The 27,993-nt window shown below is 42.5% G+C and overlaps 1 protein-coding gene across 5 annotated transcripts; it reads right to left on the reverse strand.

Annotated features, from left to right (window-relative positions):
- Positions 1-358: 358 nt before the first annotated feature.
- LOC138205500 (brain-enriched guanylate kinase-associated protein) lies at positions 359-27,942 on the reverse strand. 5 transcript variants are annotated; one of them, XM_069161514.1, is made up of 7 exons: positions 27,255-27,942; positions 24,159-24,196; positions 11,009-11,170; positions 8,510-8,576; positions 6,380-6,487; positions 5,828-5,908; positions 359-2,682 (listed from the first exon to the last, which is right to left on the reverse strand). In XM_069161514.1, exons 1-7 carry the CDS (start codon positions 27,555-27,557, stop codon positions 1,267-1,269), a joined length of 2,175 nt encoding a protein of 724 aa, XP_069017615.1. In that variant the 5' UTR covers positions 27,558-27,942; the 3' UTR covers positions 359-1,266. The 5 variants fall into 5 exon arrangements, with proteins under 5 accessions (XP_069017615.1, XP_069017617.1, XP_069017616.1 ...); XM_069161516.1 differs by lacking the exon at positions 27,255-27,942 and adding an exon at positions 13,813-14,017 and having other exon boundaries at positions 24,159-24,318; XM_069161515.1 differs by lacking the exons at positions 24,159-24,196; positions 27,255-27,942 and adding exons at positions 13,813-14,017; positions 23,715-23,799.
- Between the last annotated feature and the right edge of the window lie 51 nt (positions 27,943-27,993).

Here is a 27,993-nt window from a genome sequence, read left to right on the forward strand (position 1 = left end):
ACAGATACTCAGCATAGGAGCCACTTTCTTCATTTTCTTCATGATGAGTCTTTGGATGACACAAATAAACGTCCTCTTTGTTTTGGGTTTGCCGATCTTGGCGATAATCCTTCTCTACTAACCTACTTCTAAATTCACAACAGTGATAAAGCCGAGCTTCGTGGTGACTCAGCAGACACATACCACATGGCTGCAGCAATCTGACTCGTCATTCAAGCCGTCGACTTAACGCTGCGGATCAGCAGACGTGTAATTAAGTTGAAACAGCTGCAAGTGAAAGTAGAGTGACATTAAAACACTCTTGTCATGCATTCACATTTCAAATCCCCACAGCATTAAAGGAAGAGCTGGGACACTATATGTATAATTTGTGCTTTATTAGGCGAACAAAACAACCAAAATATATAAACATGCATTGTTGTCAAAGAAACAGGGTTACAGTGGCTTGGTGGGGTGTGGGCATCCAAATCTGAGGTAGAGTGGGGGGCAGGAAAACCTCTCTGAGGGATACAGAAGAGCAAAACTAAAGAAATACCGACTGCTAAGACAGATGTTTATACCTCAAAACGTTCCATCAATAACAATAAAATCACACCCACCGATACTGTCAAATTCAATTAACAGAAGAAAAAACTAAACAAATGTTTCTCATTGATCATTTAAGGAATTTGTTCACCCCCCGCCCCCTTACTTCCAACACTCATGTAAATCTTCACAAGGCCAACAGAGTTTCAGCCGATTAAAAATAATGACTAGAACAAATCTATGTGCAGTTTTATTGGGGCAAGTCTCAATTAAAATATAGCATTGGCAGTTTTTTTTTATTTATGTACAAGATCCAGGATTATCTAGAAGATTTCTTTGATTGTTTTGGGTGTATTTCTTGCTAACAGCTACATACAAAATATATCACTAGATTTTTAGTTGGTGTATATTTGTACATTTGTATTTTAAATACATACACATTCTTACAAATGTTAAGGGCTCCTCGAGCTCCTCTGCCTGTTTCCCCCTACATCTAACTCTTAATATGACTTACTTCCTGTGGACATTAGTATTGTAAACAGTTACCATCCACTGCCACACAATCAATGCTTTTAAATGATCAGCAATAGTTACATAATCATGATACTGAATTATTTGGCTCCTGGCTGCTATTCGAACCATTTTCTATCAAAATGGTGGCGCTAACAGAAGATGTAGCAGGACACGTCAGGGCCTTACCTCCGCTATCCTATCAAAGGTTAAACCTAATTGGAAAGTTCTTCAGTTCAGAAGCGTTCCATAAAGCTGGGCCTTCGTCAGACTGTCCTTCCTGGAAAGTCCCAGGGAGCCGAATTTTTGGTTGTAGGGAGGAGGAGGAGGGGGCGGAGCCGGGGGGGGAGACTGGCTCACCTGTGCAGGCAGGCTGTGCATCTCCACTTGATAGTGCTGCAGCTCCGCGGCCATCTCCAGGGACCTCTGGTGGAGGGACTCGGTGGAGCTGTTGGGGCTGGGGTCCACGTAATCCGTGCTCTGGCCTCCAGCCGCCACGTTGCCCTCCCTGTCTTTGGAGCTCCCTGATTGGTAGAGGCTGTGCTCCGACTCCTGGCTATCCTCGGCCCGGAACAGGTGGGCTTGGCTGTGGGCCTGCCGCAGTCCCGGGCTGCACTCGGGGCTGGGGCTGGCGGCCACCCACGCCTGATCCATGACGGCCGCTCCTTGATGGTAATAGTCCGCCCCTTCCTGGAAGCTGCTGTAGAGCGGCCCGAGCCGGATCTTGGAGGGACGGACAGAGAAGTGCTGCTCTGAGAAGCTGTAAGGTGAGGCCCGGCCCGGACTCCGGTAGCTGTGGGCACTCAAGTCCTCCACACTCAGTTGTCTCCATCGACCGATCAGCTCCTCCTCCTCAGGGGCTAACGTGCTGCCCCGGCGACTATCGCCGTAGGCGACGCTTGGGGAGGAGGACGGAGGGAGCGGCTCGTAGGGCTCACTGAAACAGGAGGACATGGTGCGACTGTAGACAGGTGAGCTGCCGTTCTGGTGGTGGCTCAGCTCCGTCTGCTGGAAGGGATGAGCTTTGGCGAAGGCCCTTGGACTGTCCCTCTCCCAGGATGAGTCACTCTTTCTCTCATAGTCCCCAGCATCTCTCCAGTCCATGTAGAGGGAGTGGTGGCGCGGGGAGGAAGCTGCACTGCTGGGAGGGCCATTGCCTTTGTCCTCGGATCCCCCTCCGCTGAAGCTGGAGTAAGAGCTGGAGCCGGCACCCAGCGTGGCAGGGAACTTAGCAAAGTGCTCCTGAGAGAAGCCGGCCCTCAGCCCCATCGAACCCTCCTCCGGGTTGCTGTCGGTGGAGTTCTGGGGCCCATACAGCAGCTTCCTCTCACCGTGGACATCCATGCTGGGCCTCCGCTCGCGGTGGCGATCGTCGGGACAGTACAGAGCCGTGTCACTGCTGTACAGGTCGGATTTGTAGGCTCCACGGAGCCCTAGGCGCTCTCCGGGGCCCAAGCTCTCCAGAATGAAATCATGGTCCTGGGTTTGGGGGCTGGGGGAGCGGGAGGCCTGGCTGCTGCTGCAGGCTTCATCTGGCTTCTCCAGCACTTTAGCGATGAGAGAGGCCGGGACGGAGTCGGAGTAGGTGTGACAGAGAGGCGCCTCCTCCAGGTGCATGGTCAGTCGCTCCTGAAAATCTGCAGGCAGCTACAAGTACCAGAGAAAAGAGAAGGCCGGGAAAATATGAGATAAATGCATTCCTGAGATATTTCTTTAAGAAGTTTTTGCATATAATACACATAATTCTCAAGCACCTAATTCTGTAAACTGTTTATTGAACGCTGTATTCTCTGTATCAAACACTTCCTGCAGTCTCTATCATTGTAATCAGAGGTCTGCATACCTCAAAGACACCTTTCGATTTTACAACAACAAAAATTTAAGTTCACTGAATTTCACACTGAGTAACAAGTCTACTAAAATCCTAGTTTGCCAATTTGTGTCAAACTCTACAATATTAATTAAGATTGTTAGATTGTGAAATGAAATATGAAATATCAAATCAGAGGCACTTCCTCAGTTTGCAGCTTCCATCCATGCCACTCTTTGTGTTTAAAACTGCAGATCTGCCAGTGTCTAATGGACTTATTTTTTTGGTTTGTGTGTGTTTGCGCATTATTTTTCATAACTTTATTGAAAAAGTTATGAAACTTTTTCATAGCAGCTAGTGTATTCTGCATAACTTCGGATGTGTTGTAGATGTGGGTTGTAGCATAGATATATGAAGTGAGCCTGATACTTTATTATATCGTTCTTTCTATTATGGAATTTCATCATTGGACGTTTTAGCTTTGTAAAAACGTTTCCATTGTCAGGAAAAGTTACTTTATTTGAGTTAAGCCCTCATAATGTATGTGGAGACACCACAGACGTAAAACTTTAATTTTAAGGAGTCCGCACCATCTTTTGAATTTGGTATCGAGCAGTTACATTGTGAATACTTGGCTCTAAATTTCTGCCAGTATTTTTTTGCCACAGTCTGTCTTCAGTCCCCAAAGCTCCAAATTGCCCATCAGTGTCTCACAATGGGAGCCACAAACACATTTCTTTGTTTGATGACCAAAGATGTTCCTGCACTTCTCTCAGGACTGTGAGCTTTAGTCTTAAATCAGCCTAAAACCCCACATTGTAATGGGGTCTCAACATGAAACCTCTGTATTGCATACACACTCAATTTATGATTATTTGTAGAAAGATATGTAACTCATACTACAGTGTAGTTTCTTAATACACTGTCTTGATGGCTTTTTTTTTGTGCTGCATGCAGGTTGTGTTGTCCCTGTGCCCTGCTGTATGTGTATCACCATGTCACTTACTATTAATAATTTCTGAGCATGACACCACAACATCCAGCTATTCATTTACCTGCCTCGACTGCAATAATCATGCTCACGACAACTGTAAAAAGTGTGTCATTATCAGAGGTGAGAAGCTGAACAGAGAGAAGAAAACACAGCACGTGACGATGAAGGCAAACTGAGAGGTCTTCCTCAGGAAAAGAAAGACATGGTTCTATTTTGAGCATTTCTCAATAATACAAAAAAAAAAAGCCTCCATCCACTATCTGTAGCTACCTCTCCATAGCAACAAGCAATACGCTAGCTGCGGCACATCATCAACAGGAATCAAGTCAGTTGTTTCTAATTGCCAATGAGAATTATAACTTTATAGAAACACTAGACCGAACGCAAAAAGGCATTTTATCATAACAGTTTTATTACAACTTGGACCGAACTATCAGCCACTTAATTACCGTCCACAAATTTTTTTTTTCATTTGGGCTTGTTTTGAACGAGATCACAATTAGCTCTTGTGTAGTGTTCAGAAATGCGAGCCCGATCATTTTATACCCTCTCTGCGCTTGTTTTGCAGCACAACAAACGGCTGGAGCACTTCAGTGGGCGCTGGAGAGCCGCTGCACTTCTCAAAATGCTGCAGCACCATTCATCAATATGCTTTCGATTAGCTCCTGCCCACAGGACCAGCAGACCGCTGGACGTACACCGAGAGCATGTATAGCCTCTGACCCTCATTATGTTTGGCAGCGAGCCCGCGGAACAGTTTTTCACCCTGTGATAGATCCCACACCGTGTACGGTGCAGCTGTGCATGCATGTATCTGTGTGCTCTGTATGTGTCTGGGGCGATGTTTTATGAGTCTTACGCAATAAAACGTAGTTTGCATTGATATTTCCTTCCAGCCATAAGGGCAAAATGTGGAGAGGAATGATTTAACCTCGTGGACATGTGCCAGCGTCACAATCTACTCTTGTCACATGGGCGAGCCAAAAGGCCCATGGCTGATGCAGCGGAAAGTGGCGCCAAGCTGGCTGTGTGTTAAAACACTCATCAATACCCACATGCTTTGTTTTCACAAGCAGCAGCAGGACAGTGTGATGAGGCTGCAGTGTGATCCCATTTACATTTTGCCACGTACTGTAGTTTTACCTCCTTTAACAGTTAGCCGTCCTTCACGTTTGTTCACAGCCTTGAAGTAGTTTCCAATGCTGCTTCATGCTTAATTGTTGTCAGACAATTATGTGATGAGCAGACCTGGTTGGAGGACTTGGTGGACATAGACACACCTGATTGGACAGTACAATATATAATACAAATGATGCCTTCACTGCATACCTTCTGCTTACACGTTACATGATTATATACTGTAGGTCTAGACTGATAAGTTTTTCAGGAAGTCTGTTAAACCTTTTGAAACCTGGCCTCTTTCATCTCTCTCAGGTGAAGGTTATTTAAACCCCCCAAAAAACCCACCATACTGCTTTAATTCTTCAATCTCTGTCCTTTCTGCAGTGACCTACAGTCCTCATCGCGCTCCACCAAGTCTCGTCTCTTATCTTTTCTGTTTCTCGCAGGGCAAGATGACCTTCCCTTTACAGTCGAGACAGCAAATTCTTTGTCCATCTCATGTCATGAGCAGAAAATTCAGCTTAGTGCTGCTCAGGAAACATCTCACACTTTTTCTTTACCCTCACAGCTACCTCACCAAAGCTTTCTCTTTTACCTGGCTACAACTGAAAAAAAACAAAATTCTTTCTCTTATGGATTCACATCAAATGTCAACGCAGAAACCCTGCAGCTCCTCTGCTTTTCACTCGTGGCTGCATGTGACTTTTGTGAGTTTAAATGTGTCATCTATTTAAACTGCTGAGGATTAGGCCGAATCCCCACTAAAACTGAAGAACGGGTGAAATGTGTTTTTTAGAAATGGTTAAAGAACAGGATTTATGTGAAAAATTAGGATTGAAGCCTGTAGAAGTGAGAGTGGGGCTTACCTCAGAGAGCTGGGCCCGGTAGAGAGACTTGTTGCAGTGGAGGAGCTGAGCAGCCAGGTTACAGTCCTTTCTGTACAGTTCCTGTGGAGGTTCAACGGGGCCACAGATGGATATTCAAAAGTGTTGCTGACTATTTCTGGTCTTTATTTGGGTAAGTTTCACTTTACTTCTGTTTCCCAAAAAACAACTTTGCCTCTTCAGAAATGTGAGACTGAATCTGACTGTTAATATCTGCAAATATTATCCGTTTTCTTTAATTGCGAAATTAATTTTGGTTTCTTTGGTTTAGCATTAAAGAGCATAAGAAAAGCATAAATGTCTTCAGTTGCTGATATTCCAGCTGTACAATATAGTGTGGTAAGCTATATACTTGGAGGAATGGGAATTATTCCACAGTCTTACCTAAAACTTTTGCACAACTAGGTTTTTTTTTTTTTATTACTAACGCCAGTGCTAACATGCATTGCTTGGTCCTGCAGAGATAAATGAATATTACTGTTGTTAGGAAACACCAGTCTGAGCAGCGTGATGGTCACTGGGATCTTTACTCACGTTGTCCTCTTGAAGCTTCTCGATGGTGAGCTTCGCCTCCATCAGGTGGTTGTTGAGGACGATGATCTCTCTGCTCAGAGCTCGCTTCTCATCGTCGTGGTGCTGCGACTGACGGCAACAGGAACAGAGTTTTAGAGATCACAAACAGAAGAATACACTTGGAAACAACATTCGGAATATATAAAATCCCATTACAATAAATTCCCACATGTCCAAGTTAGTTGCTTATGCTTTGTCACCAAATATATATTCTTTTTTTAAATTTTTTATCATGAATACATTTTACAAATAAGGTTGAACCAATTCTTATGGATATGAAGCCTTTAAAGAGAAAAAACCTGCCTTGTGAATGCTTAAAAATGTTTTTATAAATGTAAACAAAAAGTAAACATTGTATCTGATCTTGGTTCTAATTACAAATACAGGATGGATTTATAGTTGCAATATGCAGCTTTGCACGGTGACGGTGTTGATGTGGTAGCAACAGATAAAACAGCTGAATGATTTTGGCTACGATTTGTAACTGAGAAACCGTGATGTCAGTAAACAGAGTTTTCACAAATGTACATTTTCTTCTGGGTGTTGCATTTGGTGTGAACTCTCAACAAATTGATTCAGAGATTCTGTCAACGTCCATAACTGTCAGGAAAAAAAAGTCGTTTGGATACACGGCAGCTGTAATCAAAATGTGCACCTGTGGTTTGACCCTTCAATGCACAACATGAGTCAAAAGTGACCCGACTGAGTTTTTATTTTCTATATCTTTGCAATGAATTATTTTCGTCATTCAGTATTCTATGTATTCCTCAATTAACTTGTTTTTGATCATCACAAATCCTTATTTTCATTTTTTCTTTCTAAGTTTTTGAGTAAAAAACATTTTTGTATCTCTACCCTTCTAATGCACGACCAGGATCAAAAATGACCCGTATTCATTGCAGATGTTATTTCATGCATGTTTACTACAGATACACTACAGTTTCATATCAGTATTATAAGTTATAAGTGGAATATGTATGTGTGAAAAGTGACAAACATATGTCAAATCTTAAATGTATTATTGTTTGGTCCAAATCACACCTAGAATAATAATTTTTTTATTAGTGTTTATTTTTTTTTTTTTTGGCACACTAGCATACATGGGTCAATTTTGACCCCAATGTGTAACTTGATGTAGTGCTACAAAAAATATTTTTATTCATGGAGTATGAAAGGAAGAATGAGAATAATCATTTGTGGTCATCAAAAATAAGATATCTAATTGGAATATTAAATGATGAAATAAATTGATGTGTGAAATAACATAGGAAATGAATACGGGTGACTTTTGACCCATGTTGTGCATTAGAAGGGGGTTGCATACAGGTAGCTTGTGCACCAAAGGGATAAGTGTGCCAAAAGTTTTACCTCTTTATAAAACAGACACACATCCAAAGTATATCACAGTGTTTATCTGTCTTGTAATTACACTCTGTGTAGGTGTGCAGGGCCGAGGGGTCAGATAGGTTTGTGGCACCTCTGGAGTAAACAAGCTTTACGATTAAAGAGACTTACTCAGCACCTCTCTCACCTTTGAGGAGGGTATACGTGAGATGAATCAATAACAGCTGATGAGAACACTTTACAAGACAAAAAAAAGTGGCTTTTATTTGAAAAATGACCAATTTTCTTAAACACAAAACGCAGTGACCTTCAGCTCCTTGTTATCTGTACCTGGTGTCTCGCATCACCCATTCGATGAGCGTTTCTCAGCTGTCTATTCAACAGCAGAGACACCTGATGGTCATACAATGTTCTCAGGCAGACTAGTTAATTGTATCTTTCCACCGGCAAAAGCAACGTCTGACAAATGAAGTGAGGTGCGGTACACTGGGGAACAATGGGTTTGCTATCACTCTGCCATTGGAAGGAGGACAGCCAATTGTAATAAGCCATAATTAACGTCAGTGGTACCAACAGCAGGGCATTCATATTCACACTGGCTCTCCAAGTGTGCCATCTCTAAATCCTGCGACTCGCTTAGATGCTTCTCTCTCCTCCGTCTACAGGTATTTAACCGGCAAGCATGTCTGGGCTCAGCACGCACTTACAGACGGGCTTTAAAAGACAAACACAGACTTAGACACTTACATTTCTGTGGATCTTTTCCTCCAGATCTTGGTTGATCCTCTGCAGTGCTGAGTAGCTGCTTTGTATTCTAAAAGGACACAATAAACGACATCGCTCACTTGCAGATAATAGCTTGTGCATACACATATAGACAGTAGCAGCCAGGGACCTCTCCAAACTGGAAATAAGCACAATGGCAGGCTCTGCAGGACGCAGGTCGAAGCTGAATCGCATGCCATCGTTTTAGTGTACGTACAACACCACAATCATTCAGACTATTTACTCTATTACGTGTGATCCCGAAGGAAGAGACACACAATAAATGGCAACGATTCAAAGTAATGTTAATCAGTCAGTCCTTATGACAGTGAATCCCAGACTGGGGACCTTGAAATTTATCTGAGGGATCACAAGATGATTAAAGGAAAAATCAAATCTGCTGCACAAAATCATGTATTTCTGTCTTCTTTAAATTGAAATGTTTGCACTTCTCCAGGTTTCTAAACATTCCTCAAAGGAAACGATACAACTCTTTGGTTGATGGTGCCGTCATAATGAGACATGGCTTCATTTTAAGTTATCACAAATCCAAACTAAAAAAACGAAACAACTTTCATGTGCAAATGATAGGTTAAGGCTGTGAAAAAAAAAAACTGCTTTACACTGCTGCTAACAAGTTTGACAAGTAAGATTAAATAACACAGGCTCAGATAAGAATCAGGACCTCACAATTTGCTCATCTCTCTTAAAGTTGATATTACATTTGACCTGATGAATTACACTGTCATGGACTGGAGGATCTTAATTTGCACTGTTTGTTCTATAAAACTCTATAAGGATGGTCTCAAATAATCCCATGTGATCACTTAAGCTCCCCTTCAGACGTGATTAATGAGACCTAAAAAGCTGCTCTAATATGAATAATAATTAGTTTTCCCACAAAAAGTTCAAATACCTTGTTAAAAATCTTGCAACATCTCTGGAAATGCAACACAAGATATATATACAGTGGTCGATATCACTAAAATATCAAATGGCTGCAAATGCATTTAATGCAGTTTTAATTGTTTTAAGCCAAAGCCCAAGAGGAATGAAGAATTCAAATCAATTTTGAAAAAATATACTATTTTACTTTACTGGATGATACCAGTTTTAAACAAATATGTAAAGAAATGTTGTGCTGTTTTTCACACATGATCGTTTTTGCTTTTCCGTTCACTATATTTCAACGGTATCTTATTGGATTTAATTCAGGAGACCTATGGTACTTGTCCAGGTCATGGTTTTCACATTTTCGACTCCTGCTGTGATTGTTGCTGTTTGTTTGGGATCATTGTCACATTAGAAAATTCTTCTCCTGCCAAGCTTCTCTAGACTGGGAGTCAGTTTTCATTCAGTAATTGGGTGCACAGACTTGCGTTCGTTCTGCCGTCTATCAAAGTAATCTCCTCTTCAAGGTTTTCATTCATGCAGCCGCATATCAGCGCGCTCCCACCGTCGTTTTTAACGATTGGCACTGTGCAATCATTTGTCGTCTTGGCCAGGTCCAAACCAAACATGCCGAATCCAATCTGATCCAAACAAACTTATTTTGGTTTCATCTGACCAAATATTGTCCAGCCAATATTCATCAGGCTTTTTTTCATGTTCTTTCGCAAAGTTTAATCTTGCATGTTTTGTGAGCGATGGTTTACTCTTGGACTCCGTTGAGACTCACATCATGCAATGTTTTTTGCAGTGTCTGAGCAGTTGGTGAAACAACACTTTCACTCGCCACAGATAATTCCTGTGCCAAGTCAGGGATAGTGAGTGGTGTGTTATTGAATTTTTTTTTTTTAATTTTAATTATTATTATTTTAATTTTTTTCTTCATAAGAACCCATATTTCCAAGAACTAATACTTCCTGTCCCTCTTTGTGGCATTCATAAACAAAAAGTTACTTTGGTAATTGTCTTTTCTTCCTTTCTTGTTTTACAGGACGTTTCCTGGAAATAATTTTATAATCTGATGATAATTATTTGGTTTGTCCATATTGTGTATTTTTCTTTAGATGATAGGAACAGCCTGTGCTTAATTATTGAGATATTATTCAGTCAGTAATTCGTAAAAATGTATCATGTGCCTTGAATTTTATTAATAAAGCTAAATCTCATATGAAAGAAATCCTCTGGTCTTCATTAACAGCAAGAGAAGAATTACATAATGTCCTTTTATCTGGGCTGCAAGGGTCTCCTCAAAACTCCCTTAGTATGTTTCATCTTTCCTCAGTTTTAGAGTTTTTGTTCAGTGGACCAGAACTCCAGATTGGCTAACTGTGGATACCCATGGGTGAATGTTGAATTTTTAAAGTTCAGTGCAACACTTTGCACCATATAGTGTGGGGAAAAAAATGATTCACTTGAATGTCTAACCCCTCTGGATGTTTTTAAACTTTTAACTATGGACCTCAGAGCTTATAGACCTTTCATATTCGCCTCCTTTATATCCTGAGTGTTGTGCAGTATGTACTGTGGGCCTACCTGCGCAATTTGTCAGTAAACTTGTCCAGCTCCTCCTGTGCTCGGCGCAGCTCCGTCTCCAGGTACTGCCGTGTGGAGTCAAACTCGCTCTGCAGCAGCTCCAGCTTGTGTGTTGTGTAGGAAAGCCTCTTCCGTAAGTCCTCCTTCTGCTCCAGCAATGAACTACGCACACGCACGCACACACACACACACACACACACACACACACACAGAGAGATACACAGCAGATGATTGAGTTCAGGGCATATGGTTGAGGATACAAGCTTGTAACTTGGGTCTATGCTTATGAGGGTCTACATATCTTTTTAATGCACCCCTGAATGGCCATGCAGCTGCGATGAACATCATGAGAGGGTGCTAAAACTGGAAAAGTTGCTTGTAAAAGTGCTTTGTATGAAGAAAACATGATTTCTAATTAAGAATCCAGGCAGGGGGAAAAGGAAGTTAAAGAGCTTTTGAAGTTCTGCAGCACATCACAGAAATCCAATCAGCAGTGAGATTGGTCCCCCACCCTCCCTCCCCCCCCCAAAAAAAATTGGAGGTTGTAATCTGTGGTGAAATATGAGCCAATGAACTCTAATACATCATATGAATAGAAGCTGAAGGCTCAGATTTACGAAACAGCGATATCCCCCACTAGTAATTCAGTGAGACAGCACAATGATGACTATTTTTAGAGTATGTGCATTACCTGGGTTTCAATCTAATAAAAGGGCAAGTGTGAGTGGGAAAAGAGGAAATGTCTGTTGCCGTGATGGATCTGAATGTGCACGGCTGGGCTTAATGGACCTTGTATTGACGGACAGATGGAGGAAGGAGGGTAATGACTCTATCTGCAGCCGGATAACAGATAGCAGAGAGTGGATGGAGATGTGGTCACGTCGCTCTTTTCACTTCCTTTCTTTGTCTCTTTTTCTCCCTTTTAACGAGATCATAGATTCAGAGGAAGGAGGCTGAGAGAGGCGGGGGGAAAAAATCAGGAACAGGTTCCTTTCAAGGACTTTTTCAGGTCACTAAATAGAGGTATCACCCAGTTTTCATCTCATTAGCATGCATACTAATATTTCTGCAATCAGTGGGATGAAAAGTAGAACGAGTCAGACCGGACTTCATGCAGAACTTCAGTTGGGTTTGCTAAATATTTCGAGTTTATCAATTTCTTATCAATTTTTTGTTTAAATTTTAGTGTTATAATCCATTTCATTGGGATTATTACATTTGTACAGGCACACAGACACGGCATGGTCAATATGAATTGATTCATAGATGCACCAAACAGGCATGCTGATGCCATACAATACAGATGGACCACATATGTTTTGCAGATTCATTTTGAAATGGTCCATTGAAATGATGGTCCACATGACATAACTTACATGCACATTTTCTGATCTCCCACCATTGTGGTTAAAATAGTGATTCAGAACATGTACACACTTAGCTTAAGAACAAAAAAGTAGGAAATAGTCAGTGACTCCAAATGTTTAAACGGAAATAAATCAGCAAAGTGATTTTGGCCTCTGTAAAGTCTACCTTTGTTTAGGTAACTAATATTATCTGCTTAAAGTTAGGAAAAAGTTCACTTGGTTAAAAGGTTTGACAGAAGACTGGATGTAAACCAGTTTCGAACATAAGTGTCATCGGCTTCAGAGCCACCATCCTCAACTTTTTAAGAGTTTTGACAAAACTGGAGAGGCAATAATGAGCCATCGTAGTGTCCAGTCATTGGTGTTGCCTTCCACTGCTGGAATCAGATCTTAGCAGGTAAAGAAAAGCAATAGCTTATAAAGGTAAGTTTCGGACATTGTAATTATGTCGAGTTAGCTGTTTGATGAGCAGTTTGTTGGATGTGCCTCAGAACAGTTGGAATATCTGTCGGTGACTTGCCTCATTAGCTCATCATTTAGCCATCTACCAAACTGAGGCAATTTTATTTAGCAAACAATCCAGGGGTACTGACTTTGTTTGGACAATTTAAAACTGATCTCAAAGTGCAGCTAATGGCAATATAAACTATACGGAAAAACATTCCTGATGCTGTCGATATAATGGTTTTGCAGTGGCTCTTTTTGTGCTACCACCGATTTTCTAAAAACGGAGATAAGCAAGCTATAACGTAAACTCAACGGGAAAAAAAAGCCAACTGCTGACTTACAGCAGGGCTTCAGTCATTTAAATGTTTCTACACAAAGTATTTTTGCCGCCATCAGAGCTCTGCATTAAGAAATGTTTGCGTGAGTCCTGTTTCCGCTTGATCGCCTGCAAATATGGTCCTACAACCAGCTGAATGCTGAAAGAGATACTTGTGGTGACAACATACTGGATCTGAAATACTGTTTCCTGGGAAGCTGCTGCATCTACAACTACTGTATGTCAGTGAGTAAAAAAAAATACCTGCCTACAGGGTGATTCAATGAATGTGACTGGATGGCATTTGATTGCCGCATTACCCAGCAGACCCCATCCCGTCACCTCCCGCCTCATTTTGATGGGCAGCCATTCACCAGGGAATACAGGTGTTTGTTGTTTGGTGGAGGATGAGTTTACGTGAGGTAGCTCCAGGGATGTAAAATCCCCCATTAGTGACCTCCTCTGTGAACAGGGGCTGAGTCAGACATAATGAGTGTTTTCATTCCAGTGAGATGAGATGACGAGGCAGCGTGACTTCTGGGCTCAGAGAGGCGGCATGAGGCTGCTTTAGCACCACTGGACGGCAACAGGAGACACCTTGTGGGCGGATGAACGGACAAACAGATAAAAACGAAGATGGATGGAAAGATGGCGTCCGAGAGATTCTCTCTTACCTCTTTTTTGGATGTTTGCCGCCATTTCGGGGGACTTTTAAGGCGGTTTTGCCAATGTATATCTTTTTCATGGTTTGTCTGTGTTCCTTCCCTCTCATGTGTTTATAGGGCTTGACGACAGGGAGCCGGCATGTATGTTAGTTTCCCAAAGGAGATCAGCTAAGTCTGGCCGGTAGAGTTACTGAGTTCTCTATCTGTGTTGATCCTGCCAAACAAACAGACAGACAGGTTGGCAACTATTAGTAACTACGGTTCGAGAAGTGATCCTGTTTGAAGGACAAAGTTGATTTAAAAAAGGCCAGACATATGCTGCCAACATTTTGCATTTACAGTCGTCTTAACGGCAAAAATCCCCACATTTTTTTGTCCTTGACAAGAAAAGGACAAACAGCATTAAACTCTGCACTAAATTCTGACTAACAGACTGCTTTGAAGGTTAACATCTTTCAAAAGGGTACAATCCTCCCTCCGTGATGGAGCTTTGGGACTAATTTTCCTGTTTTTTTGGTTTTACTTATTCCACTGATGTCGCTCTATGTTGTTTCCTAACAGTGAAACAGTGGAAGTGAAAATGAAAGTACAACTATATGAGGCATTATTGGTAAATGTCAAGCTTTGGACTCGGTCCTTCAGACGTAAAGAGCAAAGGCTTCTTTCCGTTATCCAGCAAAGTTCACCGATCATGTGAGGGGAATCCAATGAAGCAGATAGTCGGTATATGTTCAGCAGCTTGAACTCTGTAAAATTTATATTTCTTCAATAAAAGATCTTCATGAACAGCTTGTTTGTTCCTCTTAAATGTTGGTTTCCCAACCCTATGTAGTGAACATTTGCGAAAACTGATGATGTATTAGCCCCTTGAAAACATAGCTTCAGTTTGATAGTATACCTCTGTAACTCTAAATCTAAAAATCTTTAATAGTTTGATACCCTGGAACTCTTAATACTTACAGTATCCACCTCAGTAGGACAGTTTGATCAGATTTAGTCTTTTGTGAGTCACGCCCACTTCAAACTATTAGGAACAGAAATATTGCATATGAAATAACCAAAACTGTTCTAAATTTAGCAGAAAACAATGAATGGATGCAAAATTTCTCTGCTTTGGATAAAAGCAGAGATGAAAGTCTTTTGCGACAGGCGGATATCAGACTTATCAGTAAAAACAAACATCCCTTGCAGACCCAACGTCTTCATCTCGTATATGTCCAAACAAAAAGGACACGAACTGACACGTCCACCCAGTCTGAACGAAAAGAGTTTGACAAGGCCAAAAGACCGAAGCCTCTTGTATAAATATTCCCTCCGTCCCTCCAATCCTCCGTGTCTTGATGGCGTCGGCAGCACAGGTGCAGCCTTCAGCGCACAAACAAATGGTGCAGGTTATTAGATGAGACAGCCCGTCAAAGCTTGATCAAAGCTCCTCTGATCCGAGCGCAGCGCTGACCATTCAGCAAAGAAAACAATGACAGACTGTGGATGTGACCGCTGTGGGTTAGAGCTGAGAAAAGCGTCCTGTGTGAGGGTGTTGTAGCCAGAGATACTGTACACACACGTGTAAAAAAAAACAAAAAAACAGATGACATCAAGAAACATGTTGATCCACTGACACCCAGTTGTTGGGAGGTGATTTATGCTGCTGGCTGACGAGGCAGAGAGACATGTACTCCCCCAGATGGTGACAGCTCACCACTGCCGCTGGAGCCTTCACTCCAGCTGCTCCCCTCTGAGTCATAGCACACCGGATGAATGTGTGTGTGTGTGTGTGTGTGTGTGTGTGTGTGTGTGTGTGTGTGTGTGTGTGTGTGTGCATGTAAGATTTGGCAGGTGTGAGGACGCCTTTGTGTGTGCACGACGTGTAGAAATGTGTTTATACATCTAGATGCACACTTCCTCGCCCGTATGTATATGTTTGTGGGGGTCTGAGTGCAAGTGTGTGCATCTATATGTCTTAAGTTTGTACCTACATGTGTGTCCGTGTGTGTTTATGCTGCGGCATCAGCTCTGCCCATTCGATCTCCTTCTGCCAAGGAACGAAATAAACCAACTCTATTTGCCCTAAAAGTCACAGAAGGACGGCAGTTAGCACCACATCTGCAGGCCACATCAGGTGTCCGCTGTCAAACCGCCAACACACAACCTCCCCCCCCACACACACACACACACACTCGCTCATTCACTCGCTTGCCTCTTTTTCCTTTAGCCGATCTTCACACTGCAGCAAAAACCTTAGAGGGGGCTCGTTCAGATGGCGCTGCCTGCCACCCACTCGTGCCATGCTGACATTTGAGAGGAACTCAGAGCATTGAAAAGAAGAGGAAGAGGGAGGTGGTAAAGGAGAAGGAGGACATTAAAGTTGTGGAAGGAGGGAGAAGGAAAAGCAGGAAGCTTTTGGGGAGGAAATGTTTGCCAGAGTATTTAGAATTTAGCCAAAGACATTAAAGAGGAAGCAATAATTGCCAAAATTAGAGAGAAAAATCAAAGAGAGAGGGTGTGAAGTCGTCACTAAAAATCATCATTCCGCTTTTCTCCTTCCTCTGCTTTTCCCTGCCTCGTCCGCCTATCTGTTTCCTCCCTTTCTGCCGTCCCGATCGCATCTACCTTGCAGATAGATCGGAGCTCAGGAAAAGCCCTTATCACAGGCCCAGACCTCAGCATTAAAGCGGGGGAACCCGAGTGGCTGACTCATCCAGCAGCAGGCGAAGAAAGAAGACAAAGATGACACTCTTTCTGCCCTGTATACCTCCAGATTAACAACCAACCTCCAGCAGTCACTCAGGACAATGACATGTACAGTATGACTCAACCACCTCACGGGGAAAAATAAAATCAACTTTTAAATTATTCTGTGAGTGTGTGTGTGTGGGTTTATGCCATCGCCATTGCTCAGTCCGACATTGATTAACACGGGGAGCAGACACCTAAGTAGTTACACACCAACTACCAACATCATTAGCAGCAGCAGCAGGTGATAATGACCTGCTGAACGGATTTCATGTGCAGCTGATGGCGCTCGGCACAGGGGAGTGTGTAATCACGACACCATCCCGAGAGGATTTTAGGATGAGCTGGAGGAGAGGTGGCGGAGGTGAGCTAAGTCCCAAATCCAAGCACAAAAATATACACAGTTCTTTGCCGCTAAAATCCCAAAGATCAACAGAAACATCAGATTGAGTCCAACATCAAACTCAGGAGAATCTGCAGCAAAGATTTAGACAGAAAATAGATGAAAAAAAAAAAAGGAAATATAATCACAAAGGACCAGTTTCAGTATCACGCAGGTGTTTTAATGAAATAGTTTTCACATTTTAGGAAAAACTCTCTTTTATTTTCCTGCCAAGAGATAAATGAGAAGACCAACAACACTCTGTATCGGAAATATGAAGCTACAGGCTGTTAGGAAACATGGCTAGCCAGTCCTGTCAGAACATAACAACACCTCTAAAGCTTACGAATTAAGACAGTTAATCTTGTTTGTTTAATTCCTACATAACAGAAGATATAATTCCTGGCCAATTATCAAAATGCCTTAACATTAAACAAAAGACTATAAAGTTAATTTGTGAACTTTAGAGGTGTTGGTAGGCAGAGTTTGTTACTCGGGCACAGTCCCCATTTCCACCTATTTCTAATCTTTGTATCAAGCTAAAGCTAACATGCTGCTGGCTGTATTATTTCATTCTTATCTATTTAAACAAATAACACTTTTTCCCAAACTGTAAAAGATTCCTTTAAAGCTCATCAGATGCCATCGTTCAGTGGTTTATAATATGCAGGATCGAACAACTCCATCACAAGGCTTCCATTGCACAGGCTTAAAGTCGATTTCTGGTTTTTTAATGTTTGGTGTTGGTGAGAATTGGAGGGTGTAATACTGGTCTGAACAGGACCTAAGGCTCATTGTTTTGGTTGTTTATTGATTTACTTTGAGAAACACAGAGATCTATTTTAAAAAAAAATAACCTTTTTCATCTGGGTTCCTATTGCACATCCCAATTCATTCAAATATTGAGTTTACGGCACCTGATAATTGTTTTGTTTGAATGAATGCAGTGCTCAGTTCACAGAGATTAAAAGAGGGAAATGTTGAGGAAATGTAAATGAGTTCAAGTTTACATTCGTATACGTGAATGAAAAAAAAGGAATGGTGTAAAGTGGTCTGATATGATTTTCATACTTTTTTTTTTCATTTCTGATCTCTTAAAATCAACAAAGCAATTTTTTTAAACCTTAAACTATATAAAATATATACATATATAAATTACAAATATTAAAAAGGAGAGTAGAGAAATTATTTCCTAATTAACAGTTTGCTTAAAGTTCAAAGAAGCAACATTGTGTTTCCTGTCAATACAAATAACATAAACAAAACTAAGTGAAAAGGTTGGTACTAGTACTGGTTCTCTAAAAGTGCTTTTGACAAATTACGCGCGCTGAAAAATTAGGAGTTAGAGGCGAGAAACGCCTCCAGCCATAACAACACTGACATGCACACATAACACACACACACACACACACACACACACACACACACACACACACACACACACACACACACTAAGCTCATTAAACACACATACACAAGCACATGCTGTTCTACAAAAAACAGCATCAGCCTGAAGACAAGAAATCCATGTTATGGTGCCAGTGAATCCTACCGAGAGCTGTCCTAGCAAAGCCACTGAGACCTCGTCTTTCTCCGACCCAGAATCCACACACTCACATGGAGACTTCAAAACTCTCTTGCTCAGTTTGAAAGTCTAAAGTTTTGCAGTGATTACTGTGTTCCAAGTCAGTGGTTCTGAATTGCTTTGGCATTTCAATTTTTCCGTACAGTTCAGAGTAAAGAAAAAAACACTCCCGTCCACTGTCTTTTTTTTTCTGCAGTGTCCTCACATTTTTGGACGTTGACTTCTTGGTGGAACAATACAGCTGCTGTAAATTTAATAAGGTTGTAAATGTTGTGGCATTTAACTCATTTGCGCCACAAAAATAAGGCCAGTGTTTGCAACCCTTGCAGCCACGACCAAAAGGGGATGGGGATGGAGAAGCACAAGCAGCTTTCAAAAGGGTTCAGCTCATTAAAATTAGAACAGACACAAACACATGCGCACACAAACACAGCACACTGCCCACCATCACAACATATCGCTTAAGAGTGGAGCTCGCATGGACAGGTAGTGATTAGACACAACAAAGGAACAACCTCTGCAAATCTGCGAGCCTGCGGTGTGTGTTTGTGTTTGTGTATGTGTGTGTGTGTGTGTGTGTGTGTGTGTGTGTGTCCCTAAGCATTTGCCTCATGCACTTATACACATACAGCAGGCGGCTCAGATGTACTTACTGGCCCATCCATGAGTCTCAAGAGGCTGCCTAAAAAGCCTCAATTCGGAGATGCATGAATGAAGCGTTTGCAAAAAAAAAAAAAAAAAAAAAGACTATATTGAGAAACTATAGAAAGCAATATAGCGCTAACAGCTTTGCAGCATAGTGCCATTAATGTAGTGGCTTTGAAAAAAAAAAAGATGTGTAATCTGTGACCTCCAGCTCGGGATCATCACAGGCAAACAAGCCTCAGAAATGTGTTTGAATAGCATTAATTTGCGTGTTTAATTCCCCTCGAAGCTCCCTCACATGTTGCTCCTCTTTGTTACCAAGGTCACCGGGATTTTACATCTAAAAGGTTTGCCGTGCAGTTCAAATGAAGGTTTAATGCTGCAGTTAGACATTTCAGAAAACGCATTTGTTTGCTGTTTTTGCTTCGAGTTAGATGAGAGGATTTTGATCACGTCTGCGCAAATGCAATGAAATCTCATACCTGCAACTTATAGCCCATTATTTATTGTACAGACATGAGTATGGTGTCTAACCAAGAAAGTGGAGGCCTCGTTCTAAAAACTCTTGAACTTTTCATTTTGATAGAATTACTTCCATTTTATATTTGTGTTGGAATACGTGTAGAAATAAGAAGTTTTGGTTGCTAATGCTGCCGTGTTTGCTGACATTTTCGTTGAATAGTAAGCTCATACAGTGTAACTTTAGTCATGCGGAGTTTTTCTTCGTAACTTCATAGATATCTGCCAAAAAAAAAAAAAAAAAATTCACCTGTTACGACGCCTTTGTGTTTACGGCATTAGTTACCTGAATGATAAATTGTCGTCCATGTTGCCGTTGCCTAGCAACAGTGTTCTCCGGCTCACCGGTTCCACCTGAAGGCGACATAAACCGACTTTCTCCTGGCTATCGTCATATTAACCGTACGGATATGTGTGATTTTTACCTTTGGTAAGAAAGTAAATTTGCATATTTCCCAAATAAGTTTTACTATCCCTTAAATCTTTTTCTTGCAAATAAAAAGTTGAATTCATAGACCACATTTTTTTTTGTCTCCTAAATTTGGCCGTATTTTGACTCAACCCCACTGCTGAAATAGTGTTAAAGTAGTTTGGTATAAAAAGCTAAATCCTAAACACTGCTTTCGCTTAATAGTATATTTTAGCATTATTCAATAAATGTCGTGGGGCTCACGGTGGCAGCTGTTCAGCAACACCTACATAAGTCTCACTTTAAAATTATTAATTTGACTGACTGAGGAAGGAACTGCGTCACATTGCATATTACTATTTAACTGTTCAATTCAAGTCAAATTACCAGAAACATTGAGATATAGCAGCTGTCATATATAGAGAAACTATTTAGGCAGCTTCATCTCCATGAAGAATAAATCTGACCTGCACAGTGTGACTGCCGGTGGTGAGGAGGGCAAAGGGGAGGAGGAATAATGGGGTTGAGATGATAATGACCCCTGGAGGAGCTGTCAGTGCTTCGGGAGGGAGAGAACCACAGACAGAGTGGGAACGAGAGGCCGGCTGTTCAAACTGCACAGGACAGAGGAGAACATTAGTCTGTTAGAGCCACGGCGTCCACTCAAGCCGGTCAAAACTATGATTCAGCCTCTTCAGACCAGCCTCTCTCCCACGCTGCTTTCACGGCTCAGACCGGCTCTACAGGAACTCTGCAGGAACCCTGAAGGTGCCCTGCGGTATCAACACCTTACAGGTAGAACCCTTTGGTTCCTGTAAAGTTGTGAGTTGAAGCTAATGTGGATCCGACTTGTTCCCCCAAAACCCAGTCGCTTGGTCTTCCTCCGCCCACCACTGCTGACTGAGATGCTTCAAACCGGTCGTCATAACAATCCTGTCAAAGCCACGCAGGTCTTTACACCTGCGCATTTCTCCATTGAACTAAAACCAGTATCGAAAACCTTCACATCGGTCACACCGTTTTGGCTCAGTGGTGTATAGTGAAAGTGATTTAAATGAATGAAAGGGATTATATAGTGGCTGAAGTATGAAATATTACTGACTACCATCAAATAAAAAAATAAAAGCAGATACCTGTAGAAGAAAAGAAAAGACTTTAAATGGTGAACTTGAGTCGAAATTAAAGAAACACTACAAAACCTTGAGAAAGCCGTTGTTGCACACAATTAGATTATATGACTGATACCACTCTGGCTCTGTCTTCAGGCAACAAAATCCACCGACCAGCACTTCTGTACAAATCTGATTTGATCCGTACAAAAAAAAGCAACTAAAAACGACAAGTTGTAGTTTCACTCGGGCTTTCGTACAGATTAAACAAATAGGACAGCTTGTTAATTAGAGAGTTAAGCTATCTTTTTAAACCATTTCCAGTCCTGCTGCTAAATTCTCTGTCTCCTGGCTGCAGTTTCATAATTGATGTCTCAATAAAAAAAAAAAGTGTGTTTCCCAAAATGACGGACTGTTCTTTTAAAGCACAACAGAATAATAGAGTGGAGAAACATAATGAATGCAGATGCTTTTATTCAGGGCACATGGGGTCACTGAATGTTTTAATGAGTCGCCAGACCTCCACCCAAGTGAACACCTGGGAGAAGTCGCAGGGATAATGCTAGCTATTTATAGCTTGCATATCAATGAGCATTTGAACTATTATTAGTCCTTTTTCATGACACTACGTTTCAGCCTCGTCAGACCGGCCTGTCTGTCATGTCACTTTTAAATACAACTTGCGCAAGGAGACCTAAAACAAGCTTGAAAGAGTAAAAAGCAACTTTTAAATGCCTTTTCTTCCTGTTTAATGTGGTTATTGAAATAGTATTACGTATAATATTATATTGACATCCTCTCAGTACATTTGATAGAAGAAAAATTAATCTCATCAATCAACATCTTAAAAGTCTAAAAACCAAGTCAAACAGTTGTTTCCTTGCCAGCCAAGGATGTCATTTCAGCATTACTCTTCCAGACAGCAGCATCATAATTTTGTCCAATTTTGGGCTGTCAATCATCCTGGAAGGGCAGCTGTCACTAGTTTTTTTAAGTGGTGTCAATCTCTTTTTCTTTTCTTTTTTTTCTTTTTTTAAGAAACCACTTCAAATTGTTTGACATTCACTGGGATATTTCAAAAACTCTTTGAAACTATAAATCTGCTTATCCAACCAAGGCCTCCTCTGCACTCCAGCTCCATTGTGTCGCCATGCAAAATTTAGAATCTCCATCTCCGCCACAGGGCCCCGACGCCGGAGCCCGGCCAAGGGAGGGACAGAGATTGCGAAAGAGAAAGAGAGCAAGAGAGTGCGAGAGATTTCAGGACATTTCATCATTTAGGCCAGAAGGCATCTCGGAGATGAGGTGCGGGGGTGTTGGAGGAGGAGGAGGAGGAGGAGGGTGGAGGGGGGGGGGGGGGTGATGGAGAGGTGAGGTCAGACTCTCAGGTTTGGGCCCAGCTTCTTGTTTAACCCTCGTCCCAGCGTTTTCAGAGGCTACAGGTGACCTTGTTTCCCCAGTACAGAGAGCGAGGAGATGAGGCACAGGGCTACCCCCCTCTTATCTCGGCAGAGCTGCTATAATTCAATTAAAGCTGTGACACAGAGGTGAGGACAATTGATGCCTCATATTAGAGAAACACCCCGTCAAGATTAATTACCCCTCATCGGCTGGTTAAACGGCTTTTAGACTGTAATCTGCCTGAAATCGTAATAATACCATCGGCAATCGAACACAAAAGGGGAAAGCTCGGGATCTATTTTCATCTGTGCCGGATTAATAATGGTTAATTAGTAACGGTATTAATTAAAACATGCCTACTGTAGGACAGTGAGGTAAAGAGGAAAGCGAGGGAGAGGAGGGTGAAACTGCTCCTGCATTTCGTCATGTTTCCTTTGCCGCTTTAATTCCTGTGTAATGCAACTTTAATCAGAAAAGTGGGTGAGCACTTGTAATTTTGTAATGAGCTCATTCAAATCTGTTAACGCAGGCATGTGAAGGCATCAGCTTGGATCTTACCTTGATTTGTGTTCATATTGAGACTTATTTAGACACATAAAGAGCTACTATTGCTTAGTTATTCATGGTGGCAAAGCAGCGCTATCATGCAGAGTAATTAATCAGTGTTATAGGTACATTCCGACAGGTGATTGTCCAAAAATATCATGCAGAAGCAGACACGTCAGTCGTGGATGGACATTTTTACAACCTCAACACATTCGAGACTTCATAAAAAAACAAAAAACCTTCTGATTGATCTGCTTTTACAGTAACGCCACATTCACTGCAGTAAATTTCTAGCCAAGAGATTCCCTGCGTACAACCGTTCAGCCTTGTTCTGCTAAAAAAAAAAAAAAAAAAAAATTTAAAAAAAAAAAATTTAAATACCCTTTTATGTTTGACAAACTATCAGAAAAGAGAGACGATTCCCAACAGCACTGCATCAGTGCAAGGACAGCACGAACTGACACCGCAAGTGCAGCCACATCACATACAAATGAGCACATAAACATTCACACACAGAGGTGCAGACACAGTCAAGCCGAGCTTTTGTAATCCAAATCAAAGATGCAAACAGAGAAGCAGTACCTTCCGCTCACGCAGAGCTTCATCCTGGAGACTTAAGAGGTAGAAATCCTGCTGCCCGAGCCTCGCTGGTGATGGAGAAACCCCCCCACCCCCCCTTCTATATGCTATCTGGATTGGCTTACCCAGCTCTCCCTTAAAGCTCAGAGAAACCCCAACACATGCGCACCCCACCACCGCTGCTGCCACCGCCACCAGCACCACGCCGCTCCAAACAGCAACAGCAGCAGAGCCGGGAGGGAAGACAGAAGGAGAGAGACTGTGCAAGAGTGGAAAGATAGAGAGGAAGAGTGGGAGGGAAGGAGCTTAAAGGAAGAAGACAGGGAGAATGCGGGGGCGTGAGGATGGAGGGCTGGAAGATATGTGCAGAAAGAGAGAGAGGGAGGGAGAGAGAGAGAGAGAGAGAGAGAGAGAGAGAGAGAGAGAGGGAGGGAGGGAGAAGCTTACCTGATAGTGTCTATGTTGTTCATCTCTTCGTCAGGCACCTAAAGGAAATGACAGCATGTTAGTGGAGGGGACCTATCAAACTGGCCCAGGAGCTGCCAAGTAGAGCATCGCTGCAGCACACACACTCCACACAAAAAAAATGAAACATACATATTCAGCAGGCACGCTCTCTCTCTCTCTCTCTCTGTTTCCCCTCTGTTTTTGTTTATGCCCCCCCCACACACACACACACACACACACCACACACACACCCTCTGCTCTGCTCCCTCATTCGTTCCCTTCCCCTTCTTTTTTCTTTTTTTCTTTCCCCCCTTTCCCACTCCAGCTCGTGAGAAAGCTCATCAGACTGCAGCCGGATGTCTACATCTGCGCTCACTTGAGGTGAGAAGAGAACAATCATATCATACCAGGAGCGCGAGAGGAGAGAGTGAGAATTAGAGGGGAAGGAAACGTAGGGGGAGGGAGGGAGGGAGGGAGAGTGGAAACCTCCAATGCAGCCAGACTGCAGATACATGGCAAGGCCCCCCCATGAGGGGATACTGGCAGCAAACTCAGTATCTCTGCCGAGGTGCTGAATCGCAGAGAGGGAGCAAGAGATGGAGACAAAAGAGACGGAGGGGAGGAGGAGGTGGAAAGAGACAGAGGAAGAGGAGAGTAGAGGGGAGGAGGTGAGGGGGGAACAGGTGGTTCAATCTGTTGAATCTTACATCTGAAGTCCCCGGCTGTTAGAGAGAATACGTTTTATGAGTCTGCTGCTGCCGGCCCTCTTTCCGAAGGCGATGAATTATGGATCAACTTGAGAATATTCCCCCTGAATTCTCATCTTCGTTCAGATTTAGGGTGCAGGCCCGATCGAGTGGGACATTTATGCTGCTTTGTTTTCACGTTTCATGATTTGGTGAGTGCTAACCGTTTTGTTTTGTTTTGTTTTTGTTTTTTTTTGTCCATGCAGGTCCGTTTAGTGTAATTAATGAAGGAAGAAGACCATTGCGAAGAGATGGTTTGATCTCCGAGGGTCAGTGGGAAACGTGAACGAGTCCGAATAACTACAAGAACCACCTTTGAGCCTGAAGCGCGGGGGGAGGAGGGGGGAAGGGGGGGGAGATGCCTGATGAATTTAGTCTGCGTCTTCGGCGAGCTCACAGCAGGAGGTCGAGTGGCTGCAAAGAATGTTTCATTTCTGCGCTCGCACGAGTACAAGGACTCGTGCGAGGAGACGCAACTTTGCAGCGACACACAGACACTCACACACTTGCCGCCGAGATGAACACCAACAGGCTCGCGTTGCCTGCCTCTCAGCCCCCACACCACCCACCTTTTTTTTTTTTTTTTTTTTTTTTTCAAGCAGTTGCTAAGGTGACGGCAAAGGCTGAATTTTAATCAGACAATAAATTAAGGCAATGCGATCTTCTCCTTTATTATTAAATGGCAGCGGTGCCCGATTGTGAAGATCTGTCAAGTGTGCCTCGGGTTTGGGGAAGGGACACTGACAAAAGACTGAGAGTCAGAACAATCGCTTGTTCAGAGATTCTTTGTATTGTCCAGGGGGATGTAAAACATGGTGATATTTGAGCCGAGTAATAAGCGCTTTTATGTTTTGCAGTGAGTGAGGTAATGTGCACTTTGAAACACGATAACCACAGCCGGATGGAGTATTATCTACCACTGAGATCAGTGTCATACTGAGACTTTGCGTTTGATGCAGTAATTGCTGATTGAGCCTTCAGGCGTTTTCCTCTTTTCAATGCACACCGCTGCTTTACGTCCGTGGAAACACCGGTTGCTCGTCCTAATGAAAAACCGTTGTTTTACCAAGGTTCTCTGCTTGCGCTGCCATTTTAGCGAGGTTACGTCTCATGCTGAGCAAATGATGGATGCCACAAAATAACCGCAAGTGAGCGGGCTGAGTCAGTGAATGACTGCATTGTTCGGTTGAGATTGTTTGTGTGGAGGAGTTGCTGATGGGTAGAATGCTAATGAGGACTCCCGTAAAAGCCGGTTCACCGGTCAGCGTCGAAGCAGCGCTCCCGAGCAGACTCACGGACTCGTCGTCATCTACCTGAACTCGTGGATCAGCTGAGTGCGCCCGCGTGGATCAGCGGAATAACTCGCACACCGACTGTTAAGCTGTTGTCCAAATGCTCCAAATGTTTCACCAATGAAAGATTCAACAGATTGAATCTTTTTTTTTTTTTTACAAACGGATTTGAAAAACTAAACAAAAACTAATTAGAATAGAAAGAAGTTTTCAAATTGAAAGTAATTTTTGACCACTTGGGGACAACAAGATGTGAAGGCAACACTGAGGTCATCATCATCATCACGTTTTAAGTTTATATTGTAAAACTTGTTCGAAAAACTTGATTTTTTTTTTATTTTTTTTTTTTTTTCACATCTAGGAGATTTGAAGTAATTTTAGCATTTGTTTGGAGGTTTGTTTTGGGGAACCAATGTAATGTCAGTTCGATATTCACAAAAGAAGCTGCCTGTTGCGAACAAAACTGCTGACAAGACGTAGACAAGAACAGTGAGAGTGAACTAAAGTTTCATGGTGGCTCTATATCTATAAATCTGCTATATTCCAGATTTATCTATAATATCCCCTTCTGTTTTTAAATTTTCTATATTGTGTATAGTTTACAGTGCGTGCACATGTGTGCAACTGGGTTAAAGATTTAAATATGTATGAATACATGCGCTTATGAGAAATGAACATGTGCAAGTTGTGAAAATAAATTCCCCATAGTGTAAAATAGAGATTTTTTTTTTTCCATATTTTTCTACATATATCTGGCTTTGATCAGTTATTTTTTTCTTGTGTTCATTTTATGTTAGTATGAATTATTAAAACAAAACCCCAGAGTCTGAATTAGTTGTAACTTCATGACATTTTCCTTTTCCCATTTTTCCTGCACATTGTATATTAATAGAGTCGAAAAGCCCGAGAAAAATCAGGAGCAGCTCACTCAAGTTATACAAAGACTTGATTTTTTTCAGACATCGCTTCAAACTCTGAGAAACAATTTCCGCTCCAATCATAACATATGTTCAGAGGCCTGGCTCTGATTAAAGACTGGAAAGAGTTTCATCACTCACCATGTTGATGCCCCTGGGCAGAGAGACGCTTCTGTTGGGGTATCTGGGGAAGTCACAATGAAACTCAGGAAAGGGATTCTTCATCTCAAATCCTTGACAGAACTGTGGAGGAGGTGGAATCACGTGTTTCGCGTCTATTTCCAGCTGTGGCGGTGTCTCTGCTCCTGTCTCCGGGCCCTGTGGCTCGTCATCCCTCCTCACTGTGTCAATGTCCGTCTCCAGATAGGTCCTCTTTGCTGGGTCGGGGAAAGCCTGCTCTTCTGGAGTCTTCTGCTCGAATAAAGGGCCCTGCTGTTGGGCCATTGAGCGGGGCAGCCTGGGGCTCAGCGCTTGGATCTGGTCTTCAGGCTGATCTGGGTTTGTGGTGGTGAAGCCAGAAGGAGACGTCGGTTTTCCAAATGCCTGCAGGCTGTTTGGTTCGAGCACGTTGGACGTCACCTCATCCAGGAACTGCGAAAACTTCAGTTTGGATTCGATATTTTCCTCCAGCAGCCGCTGCAGGATTGCACACTCATGGCTGGTGTGGGTTTGTGCAGAATCCCTCCCCTGACACAGCCCAGCCCTCTCTGGCCATGCGTGCGGTTTGTTGTGATCGCAGCCTCCTCTTTGCTCTGCCTGTGGATGAGCTCGGCCATGAGGCCCACTGAAAGGACATGCTGCATGCCTCTCCCATCCTCTCTCTTCTTTGTGTCGAGTTTGAAAAGCTTCCTGGCTCTGCTTCTTGATGGAGCTGTGCAGG

This window comes from Embiotoca jacksoni, unplaced genomic scaffold (genome assembly GCF_022577435.1).
Source record: "Embiotoca jacksoni isolate LCO1_2020_lvr unplaced genomic scaffold, fEmbJac1.0.p SCAF_29, whole genome shotgun sequence".
Classification (NCBI taxonomy): Eukaryota; Metazoa; Chordata; class Actinopteri; family Embiotocidae; genus Embiotoca; species Embiotoca jacksoni.